We start from the raw sequence: 24,791 nt of genomic DNA, 5'->3' as shown, positions 1-24,791 counted from the left end.
GGTTCAGTTGGGGATAATTTACTTGTTTGTTTTTACCAACTTTTCCTTATCATTATCCCCTAAGGTGGTAAAAACCATAACCACCTTAGACCTTAATTTCTCATATCACCGATAAGAATTTATATGGGCATTTTTGTACATTAACAAAATCTTTTTGGGAGTAACAGATAAAGCAGTTGGATTTTAAATGTGCTGAATTACAATGCCTTTTTCGGAGACTAACGATTCCATATAATAATCAAACTGTGATCTCCAATATTAAATATACTCAGTCTTCGTGTAATGTCTTGCCTTTAATAAATTTACACGAAAGAGTTTCAGCACTTATATTTTCCTTAGGATAAACTTCAGGTTTATCAAAACGGGTGTATGTAATAAGAACCCGGATGGCCTGAACTGTCACATCCAGATCATTTCATGTCAAGTTTCTTAGTTGTCAACAACCCATGACAATCTTTTATAATCTCTCCGGCTAGATTAATGATGTGACATAAGACACAACAGGTTTCTCGTATATGTAGGCAAGACTCATCAATGTTCCTTCAGGGAACATGACTATATTACTCTTTGAGTATTATTATCAAAAAAATATAATTATTATGTCACACGCTCAACAAATATTTTTGTCAACGTATACAATGATACTGAACATAATTTAACTTTTAAATAAATTATTGCCTTCAAACTCATCATATAGAAACCTAATAAACCAAACATTATAACTGACAGAGGGTGTATCTTTAAACCAATTATAAACAATGATTATAATATAACACAATCAAATTTATAATACCATTATCCTTACATAATTACACTATTAACCGTAATTAATATATAAATTTTTGCCTATTATTACAAGTCTAACTTTATATGTGATTAGTATGTAAATTGTTTTAAGATATGTGGCAAGTAACAACACTATTTAGCTATTAGTAAATCAACATCGTCCAAATCAAGATATGCATCATCATTGTTTATGTTTCGGATAAATATCACTATATCTCATGATAAGACCCTACTATATGGTGTAATTATGGTTTGCGCAACGATATGACTAATAGGGAATAAGGTCGACAACGCAAATTATAAAATAATTGGTTATGTATACTTTATTATACAACCACTAGCATCCTTAATTGGTTACGTATACCTTTATTATCAGCCATTTACAACAAAAACCAAATTATAGGACCAAATCCATGATGACACTAATGACACCAAATAAAAACTCTAAAGCGTCATGTCAAAATATATGTACATTAATCATGAATCAACTATTTTTAAAGTAACAAAAATTAAACATGAAGTCTCTTATACTCAGCATAGTTCGCAAAGTATTATACTAAACCGAGTTAGGAATTAACATTCATACTAGATTACCACATTATAACAACTTACGTCAAGATATTAGTGGAGTTGAGTTGAATTATCGTGAATACTAATCTAGTAAAGAGGATTCTGGTCATAATTTGTAAACATTGTGAATTTCAGGTCACAATTTCAGTATTTGTAACATTTATGAACTTCAGACCATAATATGAATATCAAAATTTCATCTCGTAGATCACTTTTCTTTTCTCATATCAAATTCTTGCATATGTGAGTCTCATATTCTCACATGACTTTTCATGAGATATTCACTTTCATGAGATATTTTTATATCTTTCAATGAACGAATTTGGCTCAATAAGGCCCCATCATTAAGCTCAATTAAGGCTTCTTTACTTGGCTCATCAAATGCCACATTATTAGGCTCAATTAAGGCCGCAATATTAGGCTTATCATAACGCCATATTCTCGATCTCTGCTACAGACAGAGTCTTTATGAGATGTCACATTCACTTCAAGGAATGGATTAAATTCCATATCTCATTATTGGTTCGAAGGTTTAAAACTCGTCGTCAAAAGTTACTCAACCAAAACAATATTTATAACTTCACCAACTACTCTTAGTAAAGAGGTAAGTAAAGGTCGGATCCCAAGGAACGGGTATTGATGTAGGGTTTTCAATTGTAAATGGTCGTGTCTTAGGGTGTCACAATTTGGGGTTGAGATAGGAGATCAATTAAAACTAATCAACAAGAAAATCAAAGTAAGGTAGATAAAATGAAGGTGTAAACAATTGATTAAAGGCACTACGGTATCATGGGTTCATAGGGGAATACATGGGAGTTGATCATACAAACATGTTCTCAAATTATAAGCAAGCAGTTATTGTTGTGATGGGATCGAGTTAGTGTATATCTTACAATCCCTAAGAAGGTTTGGGTCCCGGAGCCGATTCGATTAGATTGTACAACACCTACAAGTCGACTTAATCCTTCCTATTCAACATTATGCATGGTCTAATGAGGCTCGAGTTGGTTTATGTCTTACAAGCCTCATTGAAGAGATAAGTGATGGGTAAAAAATGCAAGGATTCATAGGCTCGCATTTCATCAAACATAACACGTGCATAAGTTGAAATCACAACAAATAAGCAAATAAATTATGTGAACATATTAGATTAAGCATGAATCATTCCCCATGTTGATTTCCCCTAATTACCCATTAACCCTAGCTAAGGAAACTACTCACTCATGATCAAGTTTAACATGCTAACAAGGTTGTCAATCACATTAACAAGGCAAAACATGATGAATGAATGAAAATGATTAACAATAATTAAAGCAAGGATTAAGGGAATTATACCGATGGAGATTCCAAAATAATAATGCAAAGAATAATAGAAGTACTTGATGATAGATGAAAGGTTGTCAATCTCCCAATAAACCCAAATGATCTTCTAATTACCCAAAATAAATGATGAACAATAGAAAAATTAAGGAAAGATTAAGTATTGGGATTTGTATTAAGACTAGATTAAGAGTTGATTACAAGATTAGGGAATGATGACTAATTGATTACAACTTGATTCCTAGATGATGATAATCTAGGTAGTACAATGGGGTATTTATACTAAAGATTAAGTACAAAGATTAGGGTTACTAAGGGCTTAAATGAGTATTAAGTCCTTAAGAAAAGTTGAGAAAATACTCCTCTCCAAGAAGATGAGCATCTCCATTTTTCTAGTCTTGCCATGATCCGAGCGACTTGAAAACAGGCACGGGCTCTCTGGGGTACGATCCTAGCGGATTGTCAAGGGAGACGCTCAGATCTTCTTGCTTCAGGATGAGCGGCTTGGTCATGGGACGCTCGGATGGTGGTGGGGAGACGCTCGGATCCTCTGTGATCCGCTCGGATCCCTTGGCAGACAACATTTCTTCTTTTCGTCCTTCATAATCCGCGAGGATCAATCCGGGGATGCAAGGATCCTTTCGTCATTGCCCAATCTATTTTATTATCTACATAGGCCATCTAGTATTGTCTTCCCCTTGATGCTTGGTCATTAGGTGCGATCAATTTAGCTCCATTTCGCCATGTAAATGCAAGGTTTGCACTCCCCTTCTACCAAGGAAACAAAACCTCAAAGAATATGTAAAATGGGAAACTAAAGATAAGAAATGACCCAATTATGCACTATAAAACATAGGAACGAGGCTAATTCAGGGACTAAATGTGCTCAAATATGAGTCACATCAAACATCCCCAAGCCGAACCTTTGCTCGTCCCGAGTAAAGAGGTGACAAAAACTAGGACCCTTATTCAAACTAACCTACTAATATAGCCGATGTGAGACAATTAGCGGGTCTCACTGTGCCCCTTCAACTCACAACAAGACAACCATGAGGTAGGATGCCTTCTTGCAAGACAAGGTAGGGCTTGCCAAAATGGCGATACATCCAATCATTAAAGCACTCAAATCAAGTAATGGATGAATCTATAAAAATGAATAGCCACTTTCCTCATCTAAGTGGCGGAATTATCTACAAGGGAAGTAATCTAAGGGTACACATTCCATCATAGATACGGTTTCTTCAAACTACTAAGCCTAGAAGGATACCAATAAATCACCTCCAAGTTGTGTCAAGCTAGGGTACCTTTGTCGTCAATCGTTAAATGCTTTCGTTAAGGGTATGCTCCCTATGGTGTTAGAAACACTGGGGATCGCGGAATTCCCCTTTTTGCCTAAACAAGAAGAATGGCCGTCCCCTCTCAACCATGCAGAAAAGTGGATATGATGGAAAATGGATCAATAGAATTTGAGTTTCATGTGGGAGTTTGCTTTTTGTTGTTGTCCCCCCCCCCCCCCAATTTCTTGTGGCATTCGACATTTTGAGAATATTTTCTTTTTGCCATTTCTTTTGATGTTTGGCATTTCAACACTTGACAATTTCAAATTTTTCTTGCATTTTCTTTTGAACATTTTCAGAGCTACCCCATTTGTAGTGAGGGTGCTTGTATTTGAAGCATAGGAGTTTTTATTTTTGTTACTCCTCTCTCCTTTTTGATACAATTGCAAACTTTTTCTTTTCATTTCAATTCTTGAACTCAAATTTGAACAATTTTTGTGCCCATTCCCTTTTTGATGACAAAAATGTGGTGGAATATGGATGATGGTTGCATGGTTTCAAGGGTCACCTTGGAATAAACGCTAGCCAAGGAGTTATCACACCACAAGGTACTCTTGACTAGGCCTTAATCCATGGGTCAAAGGATACTAGCATGACACATCCTAGGGTGTTTTACAAGTACTCTAACAAGCAAAGTTTCAAGAAGAAAAAGTATCTACAAGGGCCTTATATACACTTGTCAAGTTTCCCAAATAGATGATTTCACAAAACTTTTCCTAAATGCAACTATATGCCATGATGCAACTAACATATATATAACCTAATGCATATGCTTCTACCAACTAGTATGCCAAATAACCTAAATGCAATCCTATAATCACATTGTTTATACCGCATCAATCAAAATAAAGCCACATAGTCATTAACATAAAGAGGAAAAAGGAGATTGGAAAGATCATACCACGCGGTCTTCAATATCCTCATGTCTCGGATGTGGCGTAGTTGATCAATGTGAAAAAGGATAGACAAACACAATATATACAATACTAAACTATAAGGGAAATGAACATGTTTTTGGGTTTTTGCATTTTTCAAATTTTTATGGTTTTTATGTGATGAGTCCCCATTTTGTGTCTATTTCACCTTTCTTCTCTATGCATATTTCCTGATCACATGCGGGTTTTGACCCTTTTTAGCCCCATTTTGTAGCTTTAGCCCGTACTATGAAATTTGTATGCCTCACTCCAGATTTTGCATAAGGAAGAGGGCTAAGGGAGCTAGGTATTGAACTTTCAAGAGATGCTTAGAAGAGAGGAGTGAAGTGAAGGGAAGAAGAGTGAATCGAAGAGAGGAAGGACTCCCGGTTGGTCGGCAGCACTGGCCCACCACCGGGCCGAGAGTCCCGCTATGCTTACATTGACAATCAAGACCAACACTACAGAAAAACGCGGAAACGACGGAAAAATAAAGCCCATACTTGACGCTTTTCCGTTCGTATTTCCCTTTCCGACGGAAATTCCGTCGAAGAACTGTGGGTCGACTTATTTCACAAGAAAAATACCATCTTGACGGAAATTCCGTCGCCTTCCAAAATCGACGGATATGTGACGGAAAATCCGTCCTTTTTTATAAGTCAATAGTGACGGAATTTCCGTCGATGTTTAGCATTATCGACGGAATTTCCGTCGATTATGACCGACACGTGGCATTCCACGTAGGTTTCAAATCACATTAACAGAGGGTAGTGACGGAATTTCCGTCGTTTTTAGGTTTACCGACGGAAATTCCGTCGGTTTGTGGGACACGTGGCGCTTTCTAGTTAAATCTGAAAATGGGGAGGAAAACGCAAGACGGAAATTCCGTCGGTATTTTAATATTACGACGGAATTTCCGTCGATGTATTAAATAACGGATCCAGAAACAAAGAACTGTCTGCCACCTACCCACGACGATCTCGTTTTTTGCATCGTTTCAAATACAAACACCACCACGATGCCTATTTGCATCGTTTCCAATATAAACAAAACCCGCAAAACACATCCAATCGCGACCGCCAAGCGGAATCCATTTTCACGTCGACCGCTAATGCGGGAATCAATACACAACAAAAGAGAAGGGGACGCAAATTGTTTTACATAAAAACATAGTCAAATTTGTACATTGTCTTACAAATTAAACAGAGAATTGTTTTACCATGTCTTTCATACTTACTAGACGACAATACTAACTAAACTAAAGTTCTAACCTAAAGGCTCTAACCTAAAGGCTCTAACTTAAAGGCTCTAAGTGTTTATAGGGTCAATAAAACTACCACCAATACCTCCAAACCCGTCATCACCACCCCCAAAGTCATCCCGTCTATGTGGAGTAAATTGTGAACACGTGTTTGGGGGTTGAGATGCTTGCAAATCAGCCCAAGCCTTTCTCATTGCCGCCATTTCTTCAGCCTGTTCACGAACCTGTCTTTCAAGAGCAACTCGAGCGGATCGCTCATCATTCATTTGGGTGGAAAGCTGTGAAATTATGCTAGGAGCATAAGATAAAGACCGTCGGCCAGCTTTGTTAGGAGGAAGATCATACCATATTTGGGCCCCTGTAGGTCCTGTCCCAAACATCCGGTTCTTCTCGTCAAATCCTCCTACAGCCTTGTAGTAGGCCTGAATCTCGTCGGGAGACTGTCCAGGTGGCAATGGCTGCCTCATCTCCTCTTGGAAATCACGCTGAAAAAATAGAAAATCGTCAGAAATGATATATATATACCTATCTTTATAAGAAAGAGATTATCGTTCTTTGTAATAAAAATAAATATTAAATTAAATTCAAGAATTTACCTCAACATCAGCCGCTCGAGGGTTAACCCACTCGCCCTTCTTATTTTTCTTCGTCTTCATGAACATCTTGTGGGGGGTGGCCTCTTGACCCTGAAATTATTATGGAAACAAGTAAAATCAAGTATATTTTTGTCAATCATATATATTAACCACTTTTTAAAAGCAATATAAACAATACTTACCAATTCCTTGAAAGCATCGGAGCAACTCTTCCGACCAAGAGTGTGGGTGCCCAATGCTTTCCCATCTTTCCCACCCGACTTCCTATTTGCCGTGTTGATTTTCGAATGTTTGGCAAAAGTAGCATCATTTGGCCTATTCCTAAGGTTCTCCAACCAAGAAACAGGCACCCACTTTGGCGGTTTCTTGTTATATTTTATTCCATTGATAAGAGTGGTAATCCGCCTCGTTACCCTCGCCTGCCACTCAGGAATAGGATCATACCCAGGATCGATGGATCTTACATGAGTCTGTTTCAAAAAACAAGTGTGAAATTAGTTATATAAAACTTTGGAAAATTCTTATAAACTTAAGAAAATTATTATAAACTTAAGAAAATTATTATTGAAAAACATAATTACCGCAAAGTAATTCCACATCTTCCGACGATGTGCGTTACTCGCTTCACCCCACCTAGTGAAGTACTAATCTCTCGTGTTACGGTGAATGACCAAGTAACATATTTCTTGATTGGTTCGTCATCCCACCTGAAAAACACATAAATATTTGAAATTAAAACTCAGAAATGTTAAAGTTTTTTTAAACTTAAGAAAAATTAACATAAACTTACCAATAATGATCTCGCCGAGCACGGCCTCTCGAGAGAATCACCTGCATGTTCTCCTGTCTATTTGATGGAAATTCAGGATTTTCCTCATCCTCAACCTCTTCGTCCTCCCGATTCCGTTGAGATGCATTTGCCTTACTATTGCTCCCAATCATACGGCGAAAAATGTTCGGCATAATCACTGCATGTTAACAATTCAAATCGTTAGTATATATAAACAATTGAAAAAAACACTATGGAAAACTGTGAACTAATTACCACTTGCCTCTTCTTTAATGCATTTTATTGGGTGAATTGAGAGGTTTCTTATAACCAAATCTTGAAAATTGAAACACACTATTGATGTTAAGCTAAAACGACATGTATAAAACAAAAAACCAAATAGCTTAGAACGACAAGTAATAAAAAACGGAGGGCATATTTTATTGAATGTTTAATAATTGTACAATTACAACTAGTCCTCCTCACTATCACTATCACTACAAATCAAAACAGGTTCATCATCTGAAAAAAGCACTCCCACTTCTTCCTCTGATTCCTCATTTTCGTATCTAATAAGTTCTTCAACTTCATCTTCATCCCCTTCTTCTTCGACGTCTCTGTCATATTCCCCTTGACCTCTTTCCACTGTCACTTCGTATACATCTTCATCATCTGTATCTTCCAACAAAATCGGTGAAATTGAGTGATCATTCACAACCACATCTTCTTGAAAGACACTTTCTTCAATAGGAGCATCAACTTGTGATCTTGCCTTGGTTTTAAAAATCGCGGACCACCGAATACCTTGATTACCTTTCTTAATGGTTGGATAAGGAGCATAACAAACTTGATCGACTTGAAAAGCTGCCACAAATGGGTTATGTCCACGAAGTTTCTTTTTCTCGTTTACATCTACAAGTCCATAAACCTTATGGATACTAAGTCCTTGTGGGGAATTATCAAGCCAATCACATTTAAACAATATAACCCTATAAACCCTTTGCCCGGCATAATAAGAAAGCTCAATTACTTCATTTAGGGTTCCATAGTAGTCCAACCCTTCAGTTGAATTCACAGAAACCCCATTGCTTAACGTAGACTTCGAAACATCAACTCCTCCTTAAAAGCTCGAAACTTATAGCCGTTGATGGAATACCGTCTTCAAGACTTCACCATGTTACTAGGACCCAATGCTAAAGCTATTATTAGATGATCCTTCAATCTATGAACCTATGAATAAAAAAATGTTAATTAAGTTGTTATATTTTTTTCAATATCTAATAAGAAATCTAAATGTATAGTTCAATTTCAAAGAAAATGTATCATCACTTACTTGATTTCTAACCATTTGGAAAACTTTTCTCATGTGATGCCCAAACATCATCAGAGGATGTGACATCAGGAAAATTGATTTTGATATGTGCCTCAAATTCCCTATAAGTAGGGAAAGCATGTTTTAGTTATGTATTAATTACCTATAAATTCGATCTAATTTGATAATTAAAAAACAATTGAGTAATGATGAAGTATTAACTTACTTTTCATAAGTATCTAAAAAATCTCCACAGTTCCTTAGCACATAAAAATGAGCTTCTTCATACTCTTTCTCGCTTAAGTACCTCTGTATATATTTTCCTATTGTAGTTCCCATGTCATCATTGAATAACTCGGGTAACTTAGATTTCAACTGGTCATCGGAATTTACACCAACATCTAAGTCTTTTGCTTTTGTGTCAATGTGATCTTGAAATAAAAAGAACAAATTTGAAATTTCCTCTAACAAAAAAGCGTTGCATATTAAACCCTCCACCCGAGCTTTGTTGCCAATCTTTTTTTTTATATGATTAAGAAATCTCTCAAATGGATACATCCATCGATATTGGACAGTCCTCCAACTTTTGCTTCATAAGGTAGGTGAAGAGGCAAATGCTCCATGGAATTGAAAAAGACGGGGGAAATATCTTCTCTAACTTGCATATTATCTCCGCAATGTTTGACTCTAGACGTTCCATAGAATCAACTCTAATCGTAGAAGTACACAGTCTCTCTAAAAATTGGCTTATCTCGGTTATTGCATTCCAAGGACTGTCGAGCAACTCTTTCAAGGCAACGGGGAGTAGTCGTTCCATAAAGACATGACAATCATGACTTTTCATGGAATGTAACACCATCTTTTTATGGTCAACACACCGACTCAAATCTGAAGCATAACCATCCTGGAATTTTAAGTTAGCAACCCAGTCACATAGAGCCTTTTTCTCCGCGTTTGATAAAACAAACCTAGATGATGTGTTCCGTTTATAGCAAAGTTCATTAAAGTTTTCTTTACCCTTAGTGTCAAATTTAGTTTTACCTGGTACATCCATGATGGTGTTGATAAGTCTGTTCAAAAATTTTTTCTCAATGTGCATAACATCCAAGTTGTGTCGAATCGACAAACGTTTTCCAATAGGGAAGTTCCCAGAATATGCTTTGTTTCCACCAACCTTCATTCTGATCTTTCAATCTTTTCAATTCTTTATCTGAAGCATCAACTATTTTAGGCAAGTCTTTTACGGATTCCCACACTTCATCACCCGTTAGTTTCGATCGGCTATGCGATTCTCGGTTTTTTTTTTTAAGAAAATGCTTACAATTGTCGCGGAAAGGATGATCATGTGTTAAGAACTCACGGTGACAATCAAACCAACAAACCTTTTTGCTATTTTTAAGCCAAAAAGATCTATGATCATTTCCCGGACAATAAGGACAGGCACGATATCCACTTGTGGACCAACCGTAAAGCATGCCATATGCCGGAAAATCGTTGATCGTCCACATTAATGCAACCTTTAATTGAAAATTTTGTTTCTTAGAGACATCATAGGTGTCCACGCCGGTTTCCCAAAGTTGTTTCAACTCTTTGATCAACGGTTGGAGGAAAACATCTAAATTTGTTTTCGGATTCTTAGGACCGGAACTAGCACGATAAGAACAAAATTGTCTCTTCATGCATAACCAAGGAGGTAAGTTGTACGGAGTCACAATCACGGGCCAACAAGAGTATTTCGTCCCAAACTGCCCAAAAGGTTGAAATCCATCCGTACACAAACCTAGCCTAACATTCCGGGGTTCACTTGCAAAATCTGGATGCTCTCTATCGAAATGCTTCCACGCTTCTCCATCACTTGGATGTGCTATTGTCCCCCTTTCTCTTAATCGAGAGTTTTTGTAGTGCCAACTCATCTCACCTGCTATGTGCTTGGTTGCATATAGTCGTTGTAACCTTGGCGCAAGCGGGAAATAAGTTATTGGTTTACATGGAATTCGCCTCCCACTTGAATTCTTTTTACCTTTATACCGAGATGCACGACACTTTGTACATTCTTCAAGATTAGAATTTTCCTCCCAAAAAAGCATGCATCCATTGATACATGCATCAATCTTTTCATGGGGAAGTTGGAGTCCCTTCAGAACTTTTTTAATCTCATAAAAATTGCGCGCCATTTGATTTTCCTTTGGAATTATGTCACCAACGAACGACACAAAACTATTAGCGCATCTAAGAGATATGTTGTTCTCACATTTGATTGATAATAACCTAGCAGCTGCTTGCAACAAACTCATATCACTTCCCTCAAACACCGGTTGTTCAAATTGCTCTAACATTTTAAAGAACGAAGAAACTTGGGGGTTCGGGGTTTCATAACGCACTTCTTCATCGTCAAGGTCATCGAGATTAAGTCGATCCTCCAAAATTTGGTCAACAGTATCACGCAATGCATTTTCCACGAACTCACGGTAAGGATTCTCACTAGCATTTGTACTAGGTAGTTTCTCACCGTGATACGTCCATACATAATAATTATCGGCGAAACCATACGACCAAAGATGAATTTGAACATCCGCTTTCCTTTTAAAACCTAGGTTTTTGCATTTCTTACACGGACACCTCATTTCACCTAAATTCTTGTACTCACTACTTCCCTCCGCGAATTTAATAAACTCTTTCACCCCCTCTGCATATGCTTTCTTGGGTTTCTTTTTTTCGTCTAATCTTTCATACATCCACTGCCGTTCTAATCTTTTCATGTTATTATATATCTACACATTTATATATATCATTAAAAAAGATAATAACCTAACAATAATCAAAATCAAGCATAATAAACAATAATTTAACATTTTAACCAATATAAATATTGTATTTCTTTGAATTGGGTCCTTATCACTCCAACCTAAACCCATCAATGTACGTTTTAAGTCACTAGCAAACATGTACTTGTGATTTATTAATGAGAAAAAAAATTCGGCAGCAATTCCCATCCGTTCTCCAAATACACAATATAGAATAAATAATTACTCTACATATGCATTTAGAGAACATTAAAGGAATTGTCACCAAACTCTTTTCTCATTAACAAATCACAAGCACATGTTTACTACCTAAGTGACTTAAAACGTACAAAGACAGTCCCAAAACGGGGACTATTCAAAAATTACTCCTAGTGAGTAATTTTTGAATCGGGTACTAGGTCAATATGAACAATAATTTTAACAATATTAAAAACAAAACATACAACAATGACTACTTTTTCAATTAACAAAAACTAACATGATTTACTTTTCATTTTACATATCTAGTCTAATTCATATCTATTCTAATTAACATTTAACAATAATCTAATTTTTAATAATAAAATTAAATATCTATCTTAACTCAACATGCATACATTAAATAAAAAAAAAATTATAACTAATAATCTAAATTAACCACATACATTAACAACATACATCCGTCACAACATTGGCTTCTATCCTAAGTCAACATGCATCAACACCAACCCTTTTTCAACAACAATTAAAACAATAACTAATAATCTAAATTAATTAAACTAATTAAAAAAATTAAAAAGAGTAATATCCGTCGTTTTTCACAATTAAATGACGGAATATCCGTCGATAGAAACCTCGACGAATTAAAACAATAACTAATAATCTAAATTAATTAAACTAATTAAAAGGAGTAATACCTAATTAACTTGACCAAAAAAAATGAAAAAGGAAGTGCAGGTGGCGGTCATGGGCGGCTGGCGGCGGGGCGACGGCGGCGGCTAGCGGAGGCGGCGGCCTACTATTAACAAAAAAAAAAAAAGATAAATAAGAAAAGGAGAAGGAAAAGGATGAAGGAGAAGGAAAAAGATAAAGAAAATAGTGATGGCGACGGCGTGGTGGTGTTGGTGGTGGTGGTGGTGGCGCCGGAAGTGGAGGAGGGTGGTGGTGGTGTCGGGTTTTAAGGAGGTAAGGGGTTGAGGCGATTTTAATTGATTTGGGGGAATTTTAGTAAAGTGAAGGAGGATCTCTTCGCGTGTTGCAGTTAATAGAAACCACTGACGGAAATTCCGTCAGTTAAATAGAAATCCTGAAGGACATTCCGTCAGTATTCTTATTAAACTGACGGAAAATCCGTCACTGCTCACTTTATCAGAAAAATAATGCAAGGACTGTACACGTCAGTTAAAGTAAAACTCCTGACGGAATATCCGTCAGTTTTTTCAAAAAACTGACGGAATATCCGTCACTAGGTCAATTATTGTGACACCCTGTCACACACTACCACCAACTAATAATTGACCAAGTGACGGATATTCTGTCAGTTTTTTGAAAAAACTGACGGATATTCCGTCAGAAGGGTAAAGTGATTTCCAGCTGTAATCCAATTTAACGCGCAAAGACCATTGACGGATTTTCCGTCAGTATTAAAAGATTCCTGACGGAATTTCCGACACAGTTCTTTTGGCGCCTTTGACTTGGTCAACGCGCCAATAGATACTGACGGGATATCCGTCAGGAAACTTTACTGACGGAATTTCCGTCACACATCCGTCAGTAACCCGTGTTTTCTGACGGCCACTTTTTTTCCGTCGGTAGGGCCGTCAGTAAGCCGCGTTTTTCTTGTAGTGTGAAGAAGGAATCCCAGCCGGCCAGGCGCGATCGTCGGCCAGTGAAGACACCCCACAGGCCAAGGTCAACAATGGCGGCGGTCACCGCTTGCCATACCTGATGACTTAATTGGAACTCAAAATTTTCAGCGGGTTTTGTGCCGGTCAGATGACCGGCGGCCGGTCCACCGGCTCAGACTCCCTTCTCCGCATTTTGAACTCCCTTGTAATTTTCGACCTAAATAATTGTAAACTATAAATACCCCCTGTAATACCCGCCCTTTTAGAGACCCTTTGACCAACATTGACTGTCCTTGGGAGCGGGAGTAATCTTAGGAATGTATGCCAAAACCATCTTGGGGTGCGTATTAAGAGTGGTACTCGATAGAGTAGAGGCTACTCGATCGAGTAGCTTGGTTACTCGATCGAGTAGGGGGCCACTCGATCGAGTAGGTTGGGTACTCGATCGAGTGCCGGGTTTTCAGCGAGGGTTTTATATCGCGTTTTGTTAAATCCGCAAATCACTTCCGCCACTTTCCTCCTATCCTTCAGTCGCCTCTTTCCCTTCCCTTCACCTCAAAACCTCCATGGAAGCCTTTGTGAAGATCCTTGTGCCTTAGGAGAGCGTCTCTTGAGTCAGGTAGCGGTCTTTTGCCTTGTCTCTCCCTATAGGTATGTTACAATCATCATCCGTGTCTTTGTCTCTATAGTTAGGGTTTGCTTGTTAGTAATAGATATTTGTATGGTGGTTATAGGCTTTGCTTGGTCGCTGGATATGTTATCTGTCGGCGTGGATTGGTTGCGGTTGCTTAAAGGTAGGTTCGCCTACTCAGTTTCTGTAGATGGTCTAGTGTGTCGGTCGTTATAGTAGTATGGTGGTTGTTTGATATAGTAATTGTGTTGTATTGTGATTGTGGTGGTGATCGTTGTTGATGGTTCTCGAGACGCGTTCTCGGCTGAGTGGGGTCACTTGCGGGAGTGGCTTCACGCCCTAGTTTCGCCCTCCGTGGAACCCGCCACGGGAGGGGATGTGCACATTAATGGACAGGGTTATCGCTCGGTATGATGAGCGGGGCTTAGGTGGGAACGGCTGCGGTCCCCCACTGGCAGGGCTGGTCCAGTGGACAGTCAGTGACAGAGTTGATCGGATTGTGGTGAATGCGTTTGGGGTTGGTAATGTTGTTTGCATTGATATTTGTAGTTGCCGTTGTCTTACCTTATCTCAGTACTGACCTTGTGTGGTTGTTTGTTTGTTATGTGTCTGCCGTGATCCCTTATGGTGAGCAGTCGGTCTTAGCAGGTGTTGATGTTGTTGATAGCTGAGGTCCGGGCAGGGATGAGTCTTCACGAGATATGGTGGTCATAGCGAGTAGTCTTTGAGTTGTACCTTTGTATCGTATTTTGGTTTGAATCACTTGTAATATAACTTAATAGTTCTTTTATTGACGTTTGATAGTTACTTTCCTCGGGCAACCGAGATGGTAACGCCCTTATATGCTAAGGAAGGCCTAGTTAAGGCTCCTCTGGATATGGGGGTGTTACAAAGTGGTATCAGAGCAACGATTTTGGAACCTGTAACAAATGAACATAATGAACGTAGGGAGTCTAATAAAATGAACCTGGTGTATGTGTAATGGGAGCCCCGGCTGATGCTAGATTTTGGGTGAGTAGGCGCCCTTATTTCAAAATCTTGGCCCCATGACACTTAAGCCAGTCACATGGGATGGGAATGTGGAGTCCGTGTGTCTATGTGTGCTATGTGTGTTAATTGTGCCGGAGCTACCTCCGGTCAAGTCTTTGCTAGAATTGATAGGGGTGTATTAGTGACATATTAGACCGTGTATGGTAATTGTCGATGAGATTAGTGAGGTTCTTTGAATGATTAGTAAGCTTATATGATAGCTATGAGATATGTGACGAAATTATACGTCATGGAGATGCGTGAAGGTGTGAAATAGAATGTGTAATATGAATAGTGAACACGTGGGTGTTTGCCATAAAATTAATAATGACGGAAGTTGTACGTGAGATTATAGATCCTACCGCGATGACTATAATGATAATTATAGTATAGATGAGTAATAATTCGAATCACGGTATATGGTAATGTGTATATGCTTTGCTATTTAGTTGAAATTTTTCCGCTGCGTAATATTTGATTTATGCAAGATACATTGCTTATGATAGAATGTGAAACATGGTAGATTAATTTGTTTTGAAAAGTATGCATTTATGTAATACGTGAAAGAATGAACTAATGTTAATTTAAATGTTTCAATTTGGTAGTAATATATAAAGTAAGCTTAAATGTAATACGATGACGTGATTATGTTTATGGAAGATTCGGTAGCAGGTAAACCGAGTAGGGTAAGGGGTGTAGTGTAAGTGGAATAAACTTCATTTGTTTGACGATATGGTGGGCTTTGTTAATAATAGTAATGCGTGAATGAACTTGATAATGAGTGCCGAATTCCGAACCTAGTTGGAATCGACACGCGGTGTTGTTTTTGCAGGAATCTTCAAGTTACTTCGTACTTATGATCGAGTACTTAACTATACTTGACCGAGTGCGAGTGCTTATTTGACCGAGTAGACCTCACTCGATCTAATTAGGAAGCTATGATGTCGGGATGTGGGAAAATCCCTGCAGTTACTCGACGATTTAGCTCCTACTCGATCGAGTAGGGTGGTACTCGATCGAGTACCCCAGGCACTCGATCGAGTAGGTTACTGTACAGCGAGTCCTACGGGTTTTCTTAAAACCCCTAATCTTTCTATTTCTTCTTCTTATTCCTCTATATTTTGATACACCTACACCTAAATCTCTCTCAATTCCTTATTTCCTCTCAAATCCTCTCATTCTCTTGGGTTAGTAGTGAATCTTGGGGTTGATTTCTTAGTTTAATTCCGTTTCTCTACTTTGTTCATCAATCAAGGTATGCTATTCTTCCTTATGTACATGGTTTATTGCTTTGAGTGTGCTAGGAAAGTAAAACAATCTGAAATTTTCGATCATAATGACCAATTTGGTGCTTTTAATTGTTGAAACATGATTCACATGCCTTCTTTCCATGTTTGTTGGTGGTTAATTGCTGTAAATTAGATTAGAAATTGCAAAGATGAACCCGAAATTTCTAGGGTTTCCAAAATTGAAATCGATTTTTGGTTGTTTTACAATGGTTAGATGGTAGAATTGAGCCTTAAGTATTGTTTATATCATGTTGGAGGATAGATTTTGATGATTTTACCCTTAGAAAGTTGCCTTAGAACTCCGTCTTAAAAGTGCCTTAAATGGAAATTCGTGATTTATAACTGAAAAATTAATGTTGTAATTGACAGTACAAGCATGAGTTGAACTTCAATATGATAATAGAAACAATGATTGATGAATATATGCCAAAATTGTCTCAGCTGTAAAGACCGTCTGAAAATTTTAGTTGAGTTGTTGAACATAATATGAAAGTGATGATGATATGCCATAAATTATTCTTTCTCTTGAATTAGTAACATGTAATTAGCAATGTGAATGGAACGACCTTTAGAAGCATGCTAGGATATTCGAATTGCTGAGTATATGTGTTCACATGCCAAATTTTCATAATTGCGGTTTATAAGTGACTACAAACTGAGACTATATGTTAAAATTGAGGAAACTATTGATGAAATGTGTGTACCTAGCTGAGCATCTAAGTTTAATGGCATGATTTATGTGCTTCAAATATGGAACTGGTTGATGAGTTAGTGAACTTGCTAAGTATATAGAACTCAAATTGTATGAAGTATATGCCTACATGTTTATACAAGTTGCTTGAACATATGCCTTAAACAGATGCCGAGACTAAACCTTGGAACCCGCCAAAGTAAACGGGGGAGGGGTGATCCACCTGAGAGGGGGGAAGCTAGTGGACCGGTAGTACCCGCAGTTTCCGAGTACCCTTCTGTTGTTTTTGTTGACTTCAAGCAAAGGGAGCGTTTTGTAGCCTTACAAAAACGCAAAATGAGACCTACAAAGTGTATAGACACCAGTGTGTTAGAGGAGTTGGAGATAGAGACGGATGTCCGTCACATATTCGAGACCTTGGGTTTTACGGGTTTGTATAGGCTGAGGAAGCATACTTACCCTTTTCTTACCTTGGAATTCATGAGCTCTTTTATCTATGACCCAAATGGTCGATTATTGAGTTTAGATTGATGAATACCAGTTTTCTGTTGACCATGGATTTGTTTGCCTCTCACCTTGGGTTGGCCAAGCCTCCCAAGGACTCCATTACCGACATTCCAGTTGAGTGCGGCGTCTGCCGCCTAATGCCTTGCTTGACTGGGAAGCAAGCTCGCACCTCGAGCAACATGCTGATTAATGATGTTCAGCATATTACCTTGAGGGTCTTTCTCCGTTCTCTTTCGAACCTCCTCTATGACCGAAAGGATATCAGTAAGTTGAATAACCATGAGGTCTTGCTTTTGATGTCTTACCTCAACCCAGAGCGGGCCGAAAGGTGGTCTTTAATGCTCCTTCTATAGTCTGTCTTTGCCCTTGCCTTGATGGCTTCTTCCTCTTCCCGTGCACGAGTTGTGGTGCTATTGCCACTCGGTTAGGTGAAAAGCTAACCTCCTTTGAGGCTTCTTCGGAGTACGTGCCTCTAGCTACCCCAGTGCCTACCATGGATCGTGAATACTATCTCGACCTGAAATGGTTGAGAACCTTGGCTGACGGTAGCCTAGCGTGGAGGGTGTGGGGATGAGTTGGATGAAGGTTCCGCTCTCCCGAGCACCTCCCACACACGGAGCCCTTGGAGCCGACAGTAGTGACGGTGGACTCCGATGACGAGGAGGAGGAGGATGATGACAGACCCCGCCAGCTACAGACCTATCTCATTGACGACGCCATTCTCGAGGAGATGCCGGAGCCGACGAAGGGTGAGAATGCGGGAGTTCGGGTGGTGGAGAGACCCGAGTGGTGAGGGGACCCCGTCGAGTGAGGAGAGGGCCCCGAGACTAGGCCACGCCCGAAGTAGCACCACAAAGAAGCGGCAGTCTTTTCCATGCTACCCTTACCTCGACACCCCGGAGACGCGATCCAGTTACCTGGCGGAGAGAGTGTCATCTACCTTGACACTCCGGAACATGCACGAGATGGCGTACGCTCAGGGGATAGGGACCGCATCCAGTTTGGTGGAGTGGAGTTGGGAACTACTCGGGGGTTTTCCATTCCTACGGGGTGGATCAGTCGACGTGGGGGGCACCTCAGTCCTTCCCTTACGGTGGCTTGACCCCATGGTACGTGGGCCCGGAGCGCGGGAGCGGGGGCGGATGCGGGGATCGGGTCAGCAGGAGCAGGTACTTCGGGTGGTGGTGATGATGAGGTGATGTTTGAGCAGCAGCAGCAGCAGCAGGAGTGATACTCCTTGTTTCTATCTTCGTTCATGATTGTTAGTGGTAGTTGTCGTTGGTAGCATGGTTAGATTTCGGTTGTTTTAGTTGAAACTTTATTTATGAACTTGTATCGTTAGGCCATAAGGCCGGATTAGCTACTTTAACCGTTTGCAGGATGATTGAGAGTCGGGGCGTCATCCCGACTCAAATTATGTGACGGTTATGTTTATATGTGTTGGTCTATAACGGGTTGTGTAAGGTACTTGGCCTGCAAGTACTCGACAGAGTACCCCACACTCTATCGAGTAGCTGCAGGAAAGGAAGAAAGGAAACATTCTGATCTCGGGCTACTCGATCGAGTTGCCAAGACACTCGATCGAGTAGCATGGCACTCGATCGAGTACCGCTTCATACTCGATCGAGTAGCACTGTTACAGGAGGTTTTTGAAAATTAAAAATGTTCAATTGTTTTATAATGGCAAGTTTAATGTTTAATGTGGTTATTAGTGTGTAGTAACACCTTGGAACCGTTAATTTCGTGTGTTGGAAGTCGTGTTTGAAGTTTTATAAGCGTATTTGTCACAATTAGTAAGGCGGTAATAATTTATTGTTACTTTAATGTTGCATACGCCTCATTACGACTTATTTATCGGAATTGTATCTTCTCACACACTTGTGCATACCATAGTATCGTGCCTTCTGGAAGGCAGCTAACTAGTCCGGTGGTTAGTGTATAATTGCTAATTTAACGAGTTCGTGCTTAACGAGTAATGTCCGCGATAGATAACATGTTTTAACCCATGTCATGAATCAAATAATAAGTAAAATGCGTGGTATTTGGGTGGTGAACTTCGGGGACGAAGTTCCTTTTTAGAGGGGAAGAGTAATGTCGCGAAATAAAAAGGTTGTTTTTGAATAATGTTTTGCTTGTTTATAATGTTGTTGGTATCATGTTGAATTATAAAAAGAAAAATTTTGTTGAATTATAACGACTTACTTTCTTTAGTTATTTAAAAAGTGAGTGTGGTCGTATTTGAATCACGTTGCCAAGTAACATGGTGGCAGTAGTCATACCACATGAAAGTTAATATGAGACATGTTCTAGATTGATAGTTTGATAGTTGTTATTGTATGTTGGGAGATCGTGAGTGACGATTCGCATTGCGAGTTGGATGCTTTATACATATATAAAGTAACGGTTGACTGTGATAAGCTTGCATGATAATGGCAAGAGTCGATAGGTTTAAATGTGGACGGTGATGATGATGACATGGGGGGGGATAGTGTTTACTAGGAGTGATGCTTTGACCGGGAAGATTGGTGAGATTGTGTTGGTTCCGTGCCATGAGCGGGAGAGGTGAGTTGAACTTCGGGGACGAAGTTCTTTTTAAGGGGGGAAGAATGTAATACCCGCCCTTTTAGGGACCTTTTGACCAACATTGACTGTCCTTGGGAGCGGGAGTAATCTTAGGAATGTATGCCAAAACCATCTTGGGGTGCGTATTAAGAGTGGTACTCGATAGAGTAGAGGCTACTCGATCGAGTAGCTTGGTTACTCGATCGAGTAGGGGGCCACTCGATCGAGTAGGTTGGGTACTCGATCGAGTGCTGGGTTTTCAGCGAGGGTTTTATATCGCGTTTTGTTAAATCCGCAAATCACTTCCGCCACTTTCCTCCTATCCTTAAGTCGCCTCTTTCCCTTCCCTTCACCTCAAAACCTCCATAGAAGCCTTTGTAAAGATCCTTGTGCCTTAGGAGAGCGTCTCTTGAGTCGGGTAGCGGTCTTTTGCCTTGTCTCTCCCTATAGGTATGTCACAATCATCATCCGTGTCTTTGTCTCTATAGTTAGGGTTTGCTTGTTAGTAATAGATATTTGTATGGTGGTTATAGGCTTTGCTTGGTCGCTGGATATGTTATCTGTCGGCGTGGATTGGTTGCGGTTGCTTAAAGGTAGGTTCGCCTACTCAGTTTCTGTAGATGGTCTAGTGTGTCGGTCGTTATAGTAGTATGGTGGTATTTTGATATAGTAATTGTGTTGTACTGTGATTGTGGTGGTGATCGTTGTTGATGGTTCTCGAGACGCGTTCTCGGCTGAGTGGGGTCACTTGCGGGAGTGGCTTCACGCCCTAGTTTCGCCCTCCGTGGAACCCGCCACGGGAGGGGATGTGCACATTAATGGACAGGGTTATCGCTCGGTATGATGAGCGGGGCTTAGGTGGGAACGGCTGCGGTCCCCCACTGGCAGGGCTGGTCCAGTGGACAGTCAGTGACAGAGTTGATCGGATTGTGGTGAATGCGTTTGGGGTTGGTAATGTTGTTTGCATTGATATTTGTAGTTGCCGTTGTCTTACCTTATCTCAGTACTGACCTTGTGTGGTTGTTTGTTTGTTATGTGTCTGCCGTGATCCCTTATGGTGAGCAGTCGGTCTTAGCAGGTGTTGATGTTGTTGATAGCTGAGGTCCGGGCAGGGATGAGTCTTCACGAGATATGGTGGTCATAGCAAGTAGTCTTTGAGTTGTACCTTTGTATCGTATTTTGGTTTGAATCACTTGTAATATAACTTAATAGTTCTTTTATTGACGTTTGATAGTTACTTTCCTCGGGCAACCGAGATGGTAACGCCCTTATATGCTAAGGAAGGCCTAGTTAAGGCTCCTCTGGATATGGGGGTGTTACACCCCCTCCTTAATTCATTCTAGACAGAACCCTAGATCTCAGAATATTTCCTTTCCAAGTTCAAAACTTTATTAATCATTTTGTTAATCATTCTCTAATTAGATAAGTTCTTGAATTAAGTTAGCAATAGAATTTGGGTTGTAAGAAGATTGAAGGTTTCTCCTTCTTTATTATTCTATCCTAATTCATCTTTGCTATTGAGTTGGTATTGTTTATTTCTCTCTTTTCATTAGTTCACATATTGCTTTTCCTTCTAGTTTGTTTAATTGTTTTTGTTAAAATTGCATCCTTGTTGTTTGATTGTTGTTGTTTTCTACTTTTGTTCATTTTTTCTTAGTTCATACTTGTTATTTCCACCCAAAGATTCTATCTTTGAGTTGTTTGTGTTAAAAATTGCGTCTTTTAGTATAATCTCCTCTCTTATATGCTTGTTAATCATTTGTTTACATTTATCTTGTCTCTTATAATTGCTATAATAATCATCATGTCTTTTCTCTATGTTATTTGTTCTTCCCCACTTATTAGCATAATTATCCCCAATATGAGTGAGTAGATTTCCTTCTAGGGTTTAGGGGGAGTCTATATGGGTTTTTATGGGCATGATTGTATGATTATTTGGGTGTTTGGTGGATTGTTTATCTTTCTTGTTCATGCACACAAGGTGTTTGATTAATTGCATGAGTGAAAGCTTGTGCCTTTTTTTCATTATTGCTTAATTCCCCCATTGAATGAAAGTTTGTGGAGGTCTTGTTGTATGTTTAAGAGAAGTGTGATACTTAATGAGAGTTAGTTGTCACCTTTAGGATATTCAAGACATTGATTTTACATCCTTGGATAAACTCTTATCATTGACCTCTTGATTCATCATGTTTGCCCTTAAACCATTTAGATGACTTCGAAAGCCCTAACTTTTAATTAATCGTATTCATTTTCATCGACTTGTTTGTTCAATTGCTCTAGTAATTAAGACCAAAACCACTTTCCTTCTTTGATTGACTAAACTTGACTCTTAATTGAACTTAGTAGAAACCCCCGCCGTCTTCGCGTTCGACCCCGACTAAATACTACGCTTAATCGGGTTTTCATAAATAGTTTTGGTATAGGGAGTAGACGACAAATTCCCTATTATCAAATGGCGCCGTTGCCGGGGATGGCGTTAGGTTATGCTTGGTTTTATTTAGAGTCTTTGATTTAGTCTTATCTCAATTGTTAGTTGCTTTAGTAGTTGAGCGTTGTTTGTAGAGTGTGTGTGATTTTTGCCTTTCCCTAGTGTGTAAAAATACTAGGAGACTTACGATTTGTCAAGTGTATGCCTAGAAGGAATCACCAAGCTCTTCTATTCAACTCCGACCCCGAAAGGCTTTTTAGAACCTTGAGGACTAGGACTCTTGAAAGAGTAAGGAATAATTCCACACAAGCAAATTTTATCAAAAACTGTGGGGGTAAAATTTGAACCTAGGCTGGCCAAAGCATCAGCCTGCGTATTCAGGTCTCTTAGTATTTGATCTATGTCAAACAAAGCAAACTTGGCGGTAAGATTTTTTGCATATTCTAAATATGAAATCATTTTTGCATCCTTTGCCGTATAAGTTCCCTTTATTTGATTACCAATTAAAAGTGAATCTGTTTTTACCTTTAAGTTTTGAACACCGAGGTCTAGACATACCTTTAGGCCTGCTATCAGGGCTTCATATTCTGCTTCATTATTGGCAGCTTTGAACTCGCAGCTTACAACCTGAGCTATCATGTCCCCCTGTGGCGATTTTAGGACTAGTCCTAATCCTGTCCCCATAGCATTAGATGCTCAATCTATGAACAAAGTCCATTCTTGGTCTGGGGTTTTATTTTCTAACTGGTTAACTTCTTTTTTCAGGTCAGATTCTAGATTAGGGCTGAAATCAGCCACAAAGTCTGCTAAGGCCTGCGATTTAATCGCTGTCCTGGGTTCAAAGTTAATATCATACGTACTGAGCTGGACTGACCACTTGGCCATCCTATCTGACAATTCAGGCTTGCGCAGGACAGATTTTATGGGTAGGTTGGTCCTGACTATGATAGGGTGACACTCAAAATATGGACGCAGCTTAGTGCATGATATAATTAAAGCTAAAACATATCTTTCAAGTAAACCATACCTCATTTCAGCATCTAACTGGCTTTTACTTACATAATAGACAGGATGTTGCTGGCCTTCTTGTTCCTTTACCAGGACTGCACTTACTGCTGTGTCAGTGACAGATAGATATACTAACAGGGGTTCTCCCTTTTCTGGTTTAGCCAGTAAAGGTGGAGATGACATGTACGATTTTAAGTCCTGAAAGGCCGCTTCGTGCTCAGGTGTCCAATGGAACTGTTTATTTTTTCTGAGCAAATTGTAAAATATTTTACACCTTTCAGAGGATCTTGATATGAACCGATTCAGGGCAGCTACCCGGCCTGTCAATTTCTGGATGTCTTTGACAGACTTGGGTGACTGAAGTTCCAGGATGGCTTTTATCTGCTCAGGACTGGCTTCTATGCCTCTTTTCGTCACCATGTATCCAAGGAACTTACCTGCAGAGACTCCAAAATGACACTTTGCAGGGTTGAGTTTCATGTTATATCTTTCCAATATTTGAAATGCTACTTCCAAGTGCTTCACATGATCTTCTGCATTTTTAGATTTTACTACCATGTCGTCTATATAGACTTCCATGATATCACCTATTTGATCCTTGAACATCATGTTGACCAGGCGCTGGTATGTTTCCCCTGCATTCTTCAGGCCGAAAGGCATGGTTGTGTAACAGTATATGCCCCAGTCTGTAATGAATGCAGTACTTTCCTGGTCAGCAGGGAGCATTTTTATTTGATTGAATCCACTGGAGGCATCCATGAATGTCAGCATCTCATTCCCTGCTGTGGCATTTACCATGGCATCAATATGTGGCAGGGGAAATGGATCTTTAGGGTAAGCTTTATTCAGGTCAGTGTAATCTACACAAACTCTCCATTTACCATTCTTTTTCTGCACTACAACCACGTTAGCTAGCCATTCAGGGTACATTACTTCCCTGATCATGCCCATATCTAGAAGTTTCTCCACTTCCTCATTAATTATTGCGTTTCTTTCAGATGCAAATTTTCGTCTTTTCTGTTGCACCGGCTTAAAAGATTGATCAATGTTAAGTTTATGTGTAATTATATCAGCACTAATTTCAGTCATATCAAAATGAGACCAAGCAAACCAAGATGATTTATTTTTAAGAAATTTTACCAGTTCTGGCC

The 24,791-nt window shown here is 39.3% G+C and overlaps 1 protein-coding gene across 1 annotated transcript; it reads right to left on the bottom strand.

Annotated features, from left to right (window-relative positions):
* Nucleotides 1–6,167: 6,167 nt before the first annotated feature.
* LOC141591034 (uncharacterized) lies at nt 6,168–7,269 on the bottom strand. Its single transcript, XM_074411501.1, has 3 exons — nt 6,967–7,269; nt 6,785–6,874; nt 6,168–6,673 (listed from the first exon to the last, which is right to left on the bottom strand). Exons 2-3 carry the CDS (start codon nt 6,848–6,850, stop codon nt 6,236–6,238), a joined length of 504 nt encoding a protein of 167 aa, XP_074267602.1. The 5' UTR covers nt 6,851–6,874; nt 6,967–7,269; the 3' UTR covers nt 6,168–6,235.
* Between the last annotated feature and the right edge of the window lie 17,522 nt (nt 7,270–24,791).

The sequence above is a fragment of the Silene latifolia genome, chromosome 7 (genome assembly GCF_048544455.1).
Source record: "Silene latifolia isolate original U9 population chromosome 7, ASM4854445v1, whole genome shotgun sequence".
In the NCBI taxonomy this organism is placed as follows: domain Eukaryota; kingdom Viridiplantae; phylum Streptophyta; class Magnoliopsida; order Caryophyllales; family Caryophyllaceae; genus Silene; species Silene latifolia.
This window is presented reverse-complemented; position numbering and strand designations above follow the sequence as displayed.

Excerpts from the sequence above, each read along its gene's own strand:
- LOC141591034 (XM_074411501.1), bottom strand. The coding sequence starts at position 6,850 with ATGTTCATGAAGACGAAGAAAAATAAGAAGGGCGAGTGGGTTAACCCT. Across the intron at positions 6,674-6,784 it reads CTCGAGCGGCTGATGTTGAG|CGTGATTTCCAAGAGGAGAT; the intron begins GTAAATTCTTGA and ends CTATTTTTTCAG.